Source organism: Amblyomma maculatum, unplaced genomic scaffold (assembly GCF_055883805.1).
Source record: "Amblyomma maculatum isolate TAMU_Amacu unplaced genomic scaffold, ASM5588380v1 scaffold_13, whole genome shotgun sequence".
NCBI lineage: Eukaryota > Metazoa > Arthropoda > Arachnida > Ixodida > Ixodidae > Amblyomma > Amblyomma maculatum.
Window position 1 is genome coordinate 32,450,257 of NW_028146738.1, and position 14,142 is coordinate 32,464,398.

At 49.8% G+C, this 14,142-nt stretch overlaps 1 protein-coding gene across 1 annotated transcript in view; it reads left to right on the top strand.

The window, feature by feature from the left end:
- The window catches only part of cutlet (chromosome transmission fidelity protein 18 homolog), a 163,385-nt gene that overhangs the window by 65,639 nt on the left and 83,604 nt on the right, over positions 1–14,142 (top strand). Inside the window, exons 12-14 of the mRNA XM_084585871.1 lie at positions 3,369–3,467; positions 3,593–3,720; positions 4,118–4,180. Of these exons, the coding sequence (XP_084441997.1) occupies positions 3,369–3,467; positions 3,593–3,720; positions 4,118–4,180 (290 nt within the window). The remainder of the gene's footprint in view (positions 1–3,368; positions 3,468–3,592; positions 3,721–4,117; positions 4,181–14,142) is intronic.

Genomic DNA, 14,142 nt, shown 5'->3' on the forward strand with positions numbered 1-14,142 from the left:
TTTTTTTTTTTGCGAGAGTCATTCTTTCTTATCGTTGTGCTGTACGCGCGACGTAGTGTAAGATATGGCGGCTGCGGACGTTAAGAAGCGGCAGGCTTTTTTTTTTTTTTTTTTGGCGGGAGCCGTTTATCTTTGCATGTATGAATCAACGGAAGCACGCCGCTGGCTGCTGCGATCATGACGCCCGCCCCAAGCGCGGCGTGATAAATCGAACCAGGCTTGTGCAATCAAGCCATCACGGGCACTCTGCTAAGTTCGCTCTCCGCCACCGGAGGAGCTATAAAAAGATAAACGCGCCCTGACGTTATCGCTGCGCAACATCTTGGCACGCTGCCAAGAAATGAGCTGTGGGTGCGACGACCGAAACGGAGTGATGCGTGCCATCGACATGCAAGCGAAAACGCTCACGATTTTCTGCCGCAGCGACACAGAAACCTTGTTTTGAGCTGCCGCGGTGGCTCGAGCGGCCAGCGGGACGCAGTTCCCACAAGTTGGAAATTTTTCGCTCTGTCGCTGCCGCTCGTCGCTGAGATCGCTCAATCGCTTGCATGTGAGCGAGCTGGTCTTAACGCATTTTTTTTTTTTTTTCAAAATCTCGGTGCAAGTGTGGAGGGTGGGTTCATTATGCGAGTGGGTTGATTACGCGGAAAATACGGTATCGTTTTTTTGCATCGTAAGTGCCGTCACAAGCCAATTTTTGTATATCGAATTATCGATATATCGAACTTTTTCGCGATCCCCTTCGAGTTCGATATATCCAGGTGCGACTGTATATACAGTCGAACCCGGATATATCGAACTCGAAGGGGATCGCGAAAAAGTTCGATATATCGATAATTTAGATATACAGAAATCGGCTTGAGGCGCCGCTTGTGATCATGAAAAATGATACTGTATTTGTCGCGTAATCAACCCTGTCGCATAATGAACCCACCCCCCACTTTTACTCCCAGCAATTTGAGAAAAAAAAAAAACTTTGGAGGCGCTTTTTTCCGTTTCAACCATCGCATCCACTCAGTAGTACTTGCGAGCGGGCTAGTTGGCTATACGACCCCGACGACCTCCGGCGCTACATGGTTACACACAAAAACAATACACACACAAGAGCATTAAACCAAGGCGTTAACACAGATGATGCGCTTGCTACCAACTGCCTGTTTTTGTGGTACGAAGAAGAAAGCTTCACAAAAAAAAAAAAACGTGGGGTTACATTATAAACCTTGTGTGTGTATTGTTTGTGTGTATAACCATGCAGCGCCGGAGGTCGTCGGAATCGCATCCACTGTTCATTTATTGGCAGCATGCCAAGATGCTACGCAGCGATAACGTCATGGCGTGTTTATCTTTTGAGGATACTTTTGATAGATCCAGCGGTGACAGGGAGCGAACTTGACAGAGTGCCCGTGATGGCTTGATTGCACAAGCCTGGTTCGATGGATGCGCATCACACGTCAGCCGCCGCGCGCTGAAGGTTCACAACACACACTGGAGAAAGCGTCTGCCACGGGCTGAGCTGGCTTGTCCACGCATGCGTAGTGCGTGCTGCTGCGAACAAGGACCGGGAAAGGGAGAGATAAAGCTCAGCAGAAGAGTGGGAACACCCTTGCGCTTCGTTCTATTGCGTTTTTCCTCTCTCCTGAACGCCAAGGCTACATTGGCTCCCTCTCGTTCCTTCACGCACTTGGCTTGCAAACGTCATGTGCTGGCGCGGGGCAGATATCACAGCAGATGCAGGCGCCTTTGGGAAAAGGGCGCGACGCTGCCCTAGACCAGCCGTCGCCGAACTGTGCCCTCTCATTTCTTCCACGCGTGGCTTGAAAACGTCACGCGGCAAACGGGCGATGATGCGATTGTCTTTGGGGAAGGCGCACCGTCCAATGCGTGGTGCGGAGTTCGATATATCGAACGACGGGTGAAATTGGGTTCGATATACAACGCAGCTTTCCTATACTTTTACATGGGATTTTCAAGGGGATATTCTGTTAGTTCGATATAACCAAAATTCGATATATCTGGGATTCGACTGCATTATGTAAGGGCAGAATGACTTTTACATAGACTTGAATGGTATGTCTAGAACAAGCTTGCAAAAATACATGCTCTTTCAAAATTTTATCGGTGTAACTTCATTGCTAATAATTTGTTTTTCCTAAGGCCAGCTTCCCCTTTAGATAAGGAGGGGGGAACCTTGCAGTAGCAGGAGCCATAAACCTTATTTTGTAGACTCAATATTTTTTACACTAACATCCAGATCACAAATCATTGGAAGACAGCAAAGTAAGATAAATATTGCAGTTTGACTTAATGCTCACATGGACATAATGGAAGTTCACTGAATGCCACTGTAAAGCGTTTTAGGTTGGATTCCTCTTTGACGTCAGCAGTTGATTAATGACTAGTTACAGCACTGCTGGAAAAACACAGCATTATGGCTTGTGAAGCGGACCCGGAAGCGACGGGATCATTCTGTCCATTCGTCTTCATGAACTTGGCGTTCGTGGCAGCATGTAACCCGCTTAACCCTTGAGTATTCCACTTGAACTACCCAAATGCAGTCGTATTACCATTTAGTGGGGCTCACTGCCAGTTGTAGACTGCATGGCGGCTAGACACATTGATGGGCCGTGTGGTACTGTGCTTCATTTTGCGAGCCTCAAGCATAGAGCGGTCATGCGGTTGTGGCCCTGGATGGTCACCAGCACATTATTGCACCCACTGACGCTTTTTCTGCGAGCTGGTAGTTGCTTCATTGGCGAGAGGGCAGTTTAACTCGTGCAACAGGTGCAAATGGGCTGTCATGGGGAGGTGTCACAAAGTTTTGCTGCTGGTTTAGGTGAGCTAGAAATTTCTGATTTCTGAAAGTTTAAGAGGTTAGAAAGTGAACTTGCTGTACAATTCGAATCGGGTGGCAATTACTGCATTGAAAAATATTTGAACGCACTTTGGAATTTTTAATATTTGCACACCTCTACTTTTGTCGACTGTAATAATGCAACTAATTCTAAAGGAACCTGGGGCTTTGCAAGGTTTATTACCACTAAAGCATTTAGATGAATGCTTTTGCATTGCATCAACGTACGCAGCAGGTTTGTGAGTTCATCTTTGTATGCCAGTAATTGTTACCTGACAGAAGCTAGGAAAGTGAGTGCTAGTCCAGCTGTTGTTAGCCCGGTAAGGACTTGTCCGTACTCACACAAAGTCACAACATGACGACTGAATTGTGCTGTGCTCTGTTTCATATGACAGTGTACTGCAGGTTATTGCAGGTATTTGCATCTGCTTATAGCAAGTTCGTGGTTTGCAAATGAGGGCAAAGCAAAAGCCAAGAGTAAGAAAATGGTGTTCGGTATACCTTCCTCTGCTTGCAGGTGATGCAGAGGGAGCGAATGAAAGGGGACCATATAGCTGTGGCTGCATTGTGCGAGAAGGCAGGAAATGATGTGCGATCTTGTCTTTCTACACTCCAGGTAAGTCTGAGAAGCCCGCTTGTATGCAGCCACCAGCTATGTCAACAGACTTGTCTCTGTCTAGTAGCGTAGTTAGTGGGAAAGTGACCTGGGCGCAGTACTGTCACCTGTGGCTTTCTGTGCAGTTTTTCCATGGCCGTAAGAAGCAGCTGACACTAACAGATGTGCGCGCAGCCACTGTGGGCCAGAAGGACGCTCAGCGGGGACTTCTCTCGGTGCTTCAAGAGATTTTCCGAAGGCCACGCACTGCACGGTGACTGATTTATTTTCAGTGCATCACCTTGCATGATGTAAATTAGTAAGTGGGTTTGCCTTTGCTGTGAAAAAGTGAAGAATTAGAAAAAGAAAACAATATGTAGCACAGAAAAATTTTTTGGAGTGTCCTATCAGAACAATGGTTCTCAGCAGCAGCTTGCAGTGCGGTTTGGTAAACATCCGGTGAACAGTGTAGGATTTTGGTGTACAGTTATTAACTGAGTGCGTGCTGCACAAAAAATATGCATGCTGCTTGTAAGTATCCTGAATCACATGAATGACAGTTCGATTTCTGTTTATCCTGTATCTCCCTGTTTAAGAGTTCAGTGTGTTCACGTTTGAACCTAGTATCGTGGAAGGCGTACTTAAACTATGCACTTTCAAATTCCTTGCAGGAAAACCTATCGTCAGCGCAATGAGGATGCATTCAGCAAAGACAAGAATCCTGATGATCAGCGGTAATACTATTTATTTTTGTATTTGAGCGTAGTCATTGTCATGAGCTTGATGAAGTCCATTGCGGTACAAAACCCATTTCCTGTGATCTAAAGGCACTCACGTTTGGCGCCACTCTTATACAGTCTGACTTTGCAGATGTTCTACCTGCACACTTTTGCTGGGTTACATGCGATCCTAGACTACTTTTTTTTTCCCATGGCATCTGCTCTCCCAGTTTAGTAAACCACAGTTAATCTGTTTTGCAGATTATGTACCATATTTACTCGCGTAGTAGATGCACTCGCACAAAGAATGTGCCTGCTGTTTCACTTGCCAGAAGCAGTGGTCGTGCAGATCTGCCATTTGCACCATTTTGATAAATTTGTATTTCCCATCGCCTCTCTGCTCCCTGAGTTGCTTATCAGTAAGAACTGCTCCTTAGCTGTAGCAAGAAGTACAGTCGAACCCGGATATATCGAACTCGAAGGGGATCGCGAAATAGTTCGATATATCGATAACTCGATATACAGAAATCGGCTTGTGACGGCACTTACGATGCGAAAAAACGATACCGTATTTGTCGCGTAATCAACCCACTCGCATAATGAACCCACCCTCCACTTTTGCCCTCGAGAATTTAAAAAAAAAAAAAAAGCGTTAAGGCCAGCTCGCTCACATGCAAGCGACTGAGCGATCTCAGCGACGAGCGGCAGCGACAGGGCAAAAATGTTCAAACTTGTTGGAACTGCGTCCCTCTCGCTGCTCGAGCCACCGCGGCAGCTCAAAACAAGGTTTCTGTGTCGCCGCGGCGGCAGAAATCGCGAACATTTTCGCTTGGATGTCGATGGCGTGCGTCACTCCGTTTCGGTCGTCTCATCCACAGCTCATTGGCAGTGTGCCAAGATGCTGCGCAGCGATAACGTCAGGGCGCGTTTATCTTTTGATAGCTCCAGGGGTGGCGGGGAGCGAACTTGGCAGAGTGCCCGTGATGGCCTGATTGCACAAGCCCGGTTCGATTTATCACGCCGCGCGCGCTTGGGGCGGACGTCATGATCGCAGCAGCTGACCGCGTGCTCTCGCTGATTCATACATGCAAGGATAAAAAACAATAAATAAACATCCCCGCAAAAAAAAAAAAAAAAAACCCCGCCGCTTCTTAACGTCCGCAGCTGCCATATCTTACGCTGCGCCGCGCGTACAGCACAACGATAAGAAAGGATGACTCTCGCAAAAAACAAGCAAACAAACAAAAAAAAACAGAGAACTGCCGCTTCTTAACATCCGCAGGCGCTATAGCCACGTCCGCCGCCGCACGCAGAGAGGGTTCGCAACACACGCTGGAGAAAGTGTCCAACGTCTTTCTGAAAACGGGCTGAGCTGGCTTGGCGCATGCGTTGCGCGTGCTGAAGGAGAGAGCTCGGCAAAAGAATGGGCACACCCACGCACATGGCTTGCAAACGTCATGTGTTGGCGCGCGGGAAACAACTGGTGCAGATGCGTGCGCCTTTGGGGAATGGGCGCGGCGCTGCCCAGACCAGCCGTCGCCGAACTGTCCCCCTCTCATTCCTTCCGCGCGTGGCTTGAAAACGTCGCGCGGCAAACGGCCAAGGGTAATGCGATCGTCTTTGGGGAAGGCACACTTTCCAGAGCGTGGTGCGGAGTTTGATATATCGAACGACCAGTGAAATTGAGTTCGATATATGACGCGGCTTTCCTATACTTTTACATGGGATTTTCTAGGGGACATTTCGTGAGTTCGATATAACCAAAATTCGATATATCCGGGTTCGATATAACACCGGGTTCGACTGTATAAGCGTTATAGCAAGGGATACGGCAGGTCACACATTTCCTTCTAAAAAGGCTAGCTCTTTGGGTAGGAGTGTTAAAGAAGTTGAACACATTTTTCACCACATTTCGTTATTAAAAAGGCCTCAATGATCCCCCTGTGCACTTTGGTTTGGCATGTGCAAGAATGGTAGTGCTCTTACACACAGGTTTGCATTTGTGAGAGACATATTGACACCAACACGCGTAGCAAACAGAAGAACAACCGGGCTGCCCTTTTTTTTAATCAAGCGAAGCTCGAGACAGACGAGGACGACGCTCAGCCACCCGCCAAGACATTCGGCCACTTGGTGGCACTAGAAGATGAGCAGCGGTGTGGCATTGCCCCCCTTCCAAGAGGCATCGACCCGATGCCGCAAACGTAAGGGAACACTAGAAAGGGGGGGGGGGGGGGGGGGGCAAGTTATACGGGAGTCTCTGGCTCTGGTTTAGACCCTAAAATTGTTTAACGATTGTAATAAGGCTTCATTCTGGCGACGTGAACTATTTCAGACTTCGGATGCCGAGAGGAGCGGACAGTGCCTTGTGGTAACACCTCGTAGTTCACCGCGCTGAGGCGACGGAGCATCTCGTAGGGTCCAAAGTAACGGCGCAGAAGCTTTTCAGAGCGCCCTCGCATCCGTATTGGGCTCCAAACCCAGACTTGATCGCTGGGTGTATATATGTCACCTCTCGGTGTCGCAGGTTGTAACGCTGGGCGTCGTGTACTTGTTGGTGCCGAATTCGCTGTCGGGCAAGTTGGCGTGCGGCTTCTGCATCACGAATAAATTGGTCAGCCCCCACGATAGTGGAGGGAGCAGAATCCAGAAGAAGCATGGCATCCAGCATAGTCAAAGGTTCGCGACCATGGACCAAATGAAATGGAGTGAAGCGTGTGGTTTCCTGGAGCGCAGTGTTGTATGCGAACATGATGTACGGCAGAATTCGGTCCCAGTTCCCATGATCGTCGTCTACATACATGGAAATCATGTCGGCAATTGTCTTGTTAAGCCGCTCAGTTAGTCCATTAGTTTGAGGATGATAGGCAGTTGTTTTGCGGTGGGTGGTGCCACTGAGTCGAAGGACCTCGCTCGTGAGTGCCGACGTAAACGAGGTTCCCCTATCAGTTAAGACGACTGTTGGGGCGCCGTGACGGATTACAATGTTATGAATGAAGAAATGCGCAACTTCCTCTACAGTACCACGGGGAATGGCCTTGGTCTTACAGTAGCGGCTGAGGTAGTCAGTGGCAACCGCTATATACCTGTTACCCATGGAGGACTTCGGGAATGGGCCCTGTAAGTCCATGCCGACCTGTTGAAATGGGAATTTCAGGGGATCGATAGGCTGCGGGAGGCCAGCTGGTTTAATGGGTGGTGTCTTCCGCCGCTGGCACTCACGGCAGGTACGGACGTAGCGGTGCACAACGGCAGCTAGCCTGGGCCAGTAGTACTTTTGGCGTATCCGTGCTAATGTGCGAGAAAAACCGAGATGGCCGGAAGAAAGGTCGTCGTGGCACGCACGAAGAACTTCGTCATGAAGCGTGGTGGGTGCTACTAGCAGATAAACAGTTTCTGTTGGACTGTAGTTCTTCTTGTAGAGCACACCATCGCGCAAGCAAAATGACGACAGTCCGCGCCTGAAGAACTGAGGAGGAGATGACACGGTTCCTTCGAGGTATTCGATGAAGGGCAAAAGTTCAGAATCGGCCCACTGCTTTCGGGCTAAGGTGGACGACGTGATAACACTGAGGAAAGCGGTATCGTCGTCGCAGCCGTCCGTGTGGCAGGGAGTTGGGGCGCGTGACAGACAGTCAGCATCACTGTGTTTCTTGCCGGACTTGTGCATGATAGTAACGTCAAATTCTTACAGCCGAAGGCTCCATCGAGCAAGCCGACACGATGGATCTTTCAGGTTTGCCAGCCAACACGGTATCGTCGTCGCAGCCGTCCGTGTGGCAGGGAGTAGGGGCGCGTGACAGACAGTCAGCATCACTGTGTTTCTTGCCGGACTTGTGCATGATAGTAACGTCAAATTCTTGCAGCCGAAGACTCCATCGAGCAAGGCGACACGATGGATCTTTCAGATTTGCCAGCCAACACAGTGAGTGATGGTCGCTCACGACACGAAACGGACGACCGTACAAGTACGGTCGAAATTTCATGACTGCCCACACAACAGCGAGGCACTCCTTTTCCGTAGTTGAATAGTTAACTTCAGAACGGGACAAAATGCGACTGGCGTAAGAAATGACGCGTTCTGCACCGTCCTGCCACTGAACAAGGACCGCACCGAGGCCAATGTTACTGGCATCCGTGTGCAGTTCCGTGTCAGCCTCTTCGTCGAAGTGACCAAGTATAGGTGTACATTGGAGACAGGACTTGAGTTCCGTGAAGGCTTGTTCCTGGTCGGGGCCCCAAACAAACGGTTCGGCGTCTTTTGTCAGGTGGGTCAGAGGCTCAGCGATCTTGGAGAAATTGTGAACAAAGCGACGATAGCACGCGTAGAGGCTGAGAAATCGACGCAAGCTTCGTTTATCTCCTGGTTTGGGGAATGAAGCGACAGCGGCCGTCTTTTCTGGGTCTGGGCTAACACCTCGAGCGCTGACAATGTGGCCGAGAAATTTCAGCTCATTAAAAGCGAAGTGGCATTTTTCGGGTTTTAGAGAGAGACCAGCAGATCGGATTGCCTTGAAAACAGCGCGCAAATGTTTCAGGTGCTATTCGAACATGTCCGAGAAAATTACGTCATCGAGATATACGAGGCATGACTGCCACTTCAGGCCAGAGAGTATGGTGTCCATCATTCGTTGAAATGTGGCAGGGGCCGAGCACAGGCCAAACGGAAGCACTTTAAACTCATACAAACCGTCCGGCGTAATAAAAGCGGTCTTCTCACGGTCTTGCTCGTCAACCTTTATTTGCCAATATCCACTGCGGAGGTCAAGTGACGAAAAATAAGTGGCATGGTGAAGGCGATCGAGGGAGTCGTCTATGCGCGGCAGAGGGTACGCATCCTTTTTGTGACGTTGTTGAGGCATCTATAATCCACGCAGAACCTCAAGGTTCCATCCTTCTTCGCGACAAGGACAACAGGCGAAGCCCACGGGCTCGACGACGGCTGGATAACGTCGTCTTGGAGCATTTCTGTTACTTGGCGGCGGATGGCTTCACGTTCTTTTGAAGACACCCGGTAAGGACGCTGGCATAGTGGACGTTGGTCGTCGGCAACTATAATTCGGTGCTTTGTTAGTGGCGTCTGTCGGACCTTGGAGGTTGATGCAAAACAATCGCGGAACGAATTGACAAGGTTCTCTATGCAGCGTTTCTGACTGGGCAAGAGGTGTGGGTTCAAATCGGTCTGAATGGCTGTAGACGTCGCATTGTCGAGGTCTGATGTGTTGGATAAAGCGTACTGGCCTGTACATTCTCCAAGTTCTTCAAAATAAGCGACCGTCGTGTTCGCCGTCAAATGTTGGGGTTCACACGTGAAGTTTGTCACTAACACTTCGGCTTGCCCGCGGACAAGTTCGACAAGGCCCCGAGCTACACAAACTTGTCGAGTGAGAAGCAGTGACATGTTAGCTTTGGCAATGGCATGCCTGTCGGTGCTCTGATCACATTTGACTGTGACGAACTTGCTCGCTCTCGGAGGGATTGTTATGTGATCGTCAGAGACGCGCAACATCGTTTTCCGGAAGTCCGTGTTGCTATCAACGGCTCGCTTGGTTGAAAACAATACCTCGAGCTGCTCCCGAAGGTCTATAACAGCACCATACTCTTGCAGAAAGTCCATGCCTAGAATCTGATCTTTACAGCAGTCTTTTAATACAGCAAAGGTGCCAGTGAAAGTAAAACAGCAGATCTCTATGCGGCAAGTGTACGTGCCAATCGGCGTCATGACATGGCCACCGGCTGTGCGCATCATTGGCCCAGACCAAGGCGTCAGAACCTTACGGAGTGTCGTTGCTAGCTGGCTGCTCATGACGGAAAAATCGGCGGTGGTATCCACAAGTGCGGTCACATCCCAACTGTCGGCGGTTACAAAATTTCCTCGGAAACAGTGCGTTCGCAGCACGTCGGCAAGTTCGTCGGATCGGGTCGTTGCCGCTTGGGCCGTCGCGTCAAATCGTCGGGTGGAGGCTGTTTAATCTGAGACGTAGCGGCGGCCTCACCCCCGGAGGTCGCCGTGTTTAGTTTTCCCGGTGAGGGGACGTGCCTCTGAATTGCCCAGAGGAGGAGTATCGACTGGGTGACGCAGAACGCCTCGGGGATGACGATCGCGGCTGCCGTTGCGGTGACGTCGGGTGCATCTCGTTAGCAGCCAGGTATTCCTCAATCTCCTGTGGTCTTTCTCCATAGCGAGGTCGAGGCGCGTTCGGTGGAAATCCTCTTAAGCCCATTCTCCGGTATGGGCAATTGCGTAGAATGTGGCCAGGCTCGCCGCAGTGATAACAGAGCGGCCGTCTGTTGGGTGTGCGCCACAAGTGCGCCTTGCTGATGGCGGGACGCTGGTCTTGCTGCGGCTCGACGGGGCGCAGATCTTGTTGCTGCTCAACGGGGCGCAGGTAGTGAGGCGGTGGTCCGGCAACGGGGCGGAGTGAATGTGGCTCGGGGGCAGGTCGACGTAGGACATCACTATACGTTATAATGCATGGCTCTGGTTGTGGTGCTGGTGGTGGCTGCACCGCTCGCCGGATTTCATCACGAATGACGTGTCCGGTAGAATAATTCACTGCAGGTGGTGCATTCAAGTGGAGGTTCTGCAGTTCTTCGCGAACAATGCTTCGTCCCTAGCTGCTGGCACGGACGCGCAGTAGGGTGTGGCCGCTACGCTTGCCTGACGGCCGTATTGTGTACAGCGTTCCTGCAGTGAACGTTCCATGCTCATAGCTTCTCTCGCGAAATCTGCGACAGTTCTTGGAGGGTCACGAATGAGGCCAGCGAACAACTGTTCCTTCACCCTGCGCATGAGGTGCCATACTTTCGTTGCCTCAGGCATGGTAGTGTCGGCCCGATTGAAAAGTCGCGTCATGTCCTCGACAAGCATGGCCACGCTCTCATTTGACTGCTGAGACCTCGAACGGATTGCTATCTCTGCGTTTTCGTTATGCGTACTCGAGCTGAACATTGTGAGCAACTCACGGCGAAAGACGGCCCATTTGACAAAGGACGTCTCGTGGTTCTCCAGCCACGCTTTGGCCGAGTCTTGCAGCGCGAAGTACACATTCATTAGCTTCCGCTCGTCGTCCCATTGGTTGAATGCGGCCACACGGTCGAAAGTGGCCAACCAGTCTTTGACATCCTCGAACCGGTCACCGTGGAATGATGGCGGTGATCGAGGTGCGAGAAGGACGTACGGTGGGGCGTTGCTGGAATGCTGACTTGTCTGGCTGCCCGTCGTAGATGTCATGGCTCGCAGCGGTGTGGTCAGTGGTTCGAACTCAGGTTGTTGGCATCGGAGGCGACGGCTCGCTTTATGGACGGGAGTGGCGTCTGAGCGTCGATGGGCAGCGTCACTGACGTCTTCGGGGGCAACGTACATGGGATCTTACCCCGCACCTCCACCAAATGTCACCAACACACGTAGCAAACAGAAGAACAACCGGGCTGCCCTTTTTTTAATCAAGCGAAGCTCGAGACGGACGAGGACGACGCTCAGCCACCCGCCAAGGCATTCGGCCACTTGGTGGCACTAGAAGATGGGCAGTGGTGTGGCAATATGGTCGTACTGGTTGCCACATTTTTACTTTCTACATTCCTCTTATGTTCAATGATTTGGTCATTGACGCCTCTACCTGTCTGTCTAATATAAGCACATCCATAAGTGAGAGGCAAGCTGTACACAAAATTGGTGGAGCATTCGATGAACCTAGCACCATGCTTTTTTTCACATTGCTCGCGTTTCTTGCTCAGAGCGGTACAAACACTTGGCTTAGTAGGCATGGAAAAGAGCACCGCTATGTCATTCTTGTTGCCAATATTCTTCAGGTTATGCGAGATTTTGTGCAGATACGGGATGACTTGAACCTGCTGTCTTGGCCGAGGCATAGTTCGAGGCTTTCTTACTGCCGTTTCTTTTTGCTTTTTGAAGTAGACTTGCTGTTACACTGTTGATTATGTTGGTGGGATACCCTGCTTTTTCGAGATGATGAATCTGGCTTGTATGCATGTATGTACTGTAAAACCTTGATGCGCTTAAAAAAAAAATGTCTGAAACAAATGTATGATCCGAACTGCCTAATATTAAAAATAATGGCTGAATGAGGTACAAAGGCAATTAGAATTGAGACTCACTGTATGAAGTGTAGATTAGCATTTATAGACATAACGTATGCACAGGTCCTTTCTTAGCTTTCGCAGAATTATTCTGCATTCTTGTTGTCCTAAGGGAAGAGATTTAGCAACAGATCTGGTTCGTAGAAGGAATGACGAGCTGGGATCACCTTGTTAATTGTTCCTGGATGCTTCGCCCCCTTACACCGGTGCCATGTGGAAAAGCCATCGCGATGGCTTACAGTCGCCACGCTTTTGCTCATGTGCTTCCCCAGATTTGGCCCGCTCTTAGGCAAGCGAATACAGTAAAAGCTACCATATTTGCACGATTCTAACGCGCCCCCGATTGTAACGCGCAGTAATATATAAGGCTCAGAAACCACGAAAATAACTTGCCACCGACTGGGCACACTGAATGACACAGTCAACAAGCGTCTGAAAGTTGCCTAAAACATTTAATGGAACTCAAGAACACAAATCGGAACACACAAACACAACCACTAGATGGGAACATCATAGTCTACTCGCGTCAGAGTCAGAAGAAAGCTCTTTTTCACTGTCCACCAACCACAAATGGTCATCGGGAACGCATGTTTCCGGGATAGCTAATGCACGGGACGCTGCCCGGTTCCCCTCTTCTTCTGCTAACAGGATTACTTTTCGCTTAATTGACACCTCATAATGAAAGCGTTGTTGCCTTTCCATCTTGTCTTTGTGCTGTGGGTGAATGCACGAATCCAACGCAGCTTCTGGGTACACCAGCGAAACGAAACGTTTGCGAAAAATGGCGATTGAAACGCTGGATTCGCTCATAGATGGATCCGGCTCAAAACGGCTTGCTGATACCGATGGCAATGCGGCTGGCTATCGTTCATTGAGCTGCTTCGTTTTGGTTTGGAGTTCTTTTTTGCGTTTTGAGTCGATAGTAACGCGCATGTATTTTTGAACGCTTGTTTTTGGAAAAAAAAGGTGCATGCTAGAATCGTGCAAATACAGTCAAATCTCGATATAACGAATCACGCGGGACCGCCGAAAATCGTTCGTTATTTTGAAATGTCGTTGTAATGAAAAACCTCTGGTTATGAACCTGTGGTCAAGCCTAGGAACAAAAATGACTTACCTTGCCAGTAAACACGTGTAGAGACAAGAGAGCGCTCAAATGAAAATGTTGCACTCACTTCAAAAGCGATTTATTTAAAGAAATCTGTTATTTTCTGCCAACAGAAATGCCTCTACACTTTCAACTTTTCGCAACACCTCATCGGGCACATCACTACACCGAGCGATGAAAGTGCGGACTTTGTTCATGTGGATCAAAACGTCCAAGTGCGTTATGGTCTCATCTTCATCGGTGTTCAGTGATCCACAGTTCTCTTCCGTCGGGTTGTCATCGTCACTGGACACGTCGCGAACGCCGTCAATGATGTCTTCGGTCGTCAACTCCGCCGACGTTAGTGCTGTGCTGTCGCTTTCCACGTAGTCGTCGAAGAAGAGACCCCGGGCAGCAGTTTCTCAACCTCGGTCCACAGGTCTTCCGGGCCGTTGTCATTCATCTCCAGGTCGTCTTGATGCACAGGCGCTTTGACAAGCCCTGCTTTCCGCCAGCAGTTGCTGATGGTAGACGCCTTCAAATTCCACCAAGATCCCGTGAACATTTCCGCTGCCTGGCGAATGTTAACTACAGTTGGCTGCTTCAGGCGCAGACTGATAATCAGCCGCTGTACAAGGCGCTTACGAAATTCTGCCTTCACACTCTTAATAATGCCTTGATCTAGCGGTTGCAGCAAAGATGTGTTGTTTGGCGGCAGAAATTCTAGGCGAACGTGTGTCAGGCGAACATTCACGATGTGCGCAGAGCAGTTGTCGACAACCAAAAGAAT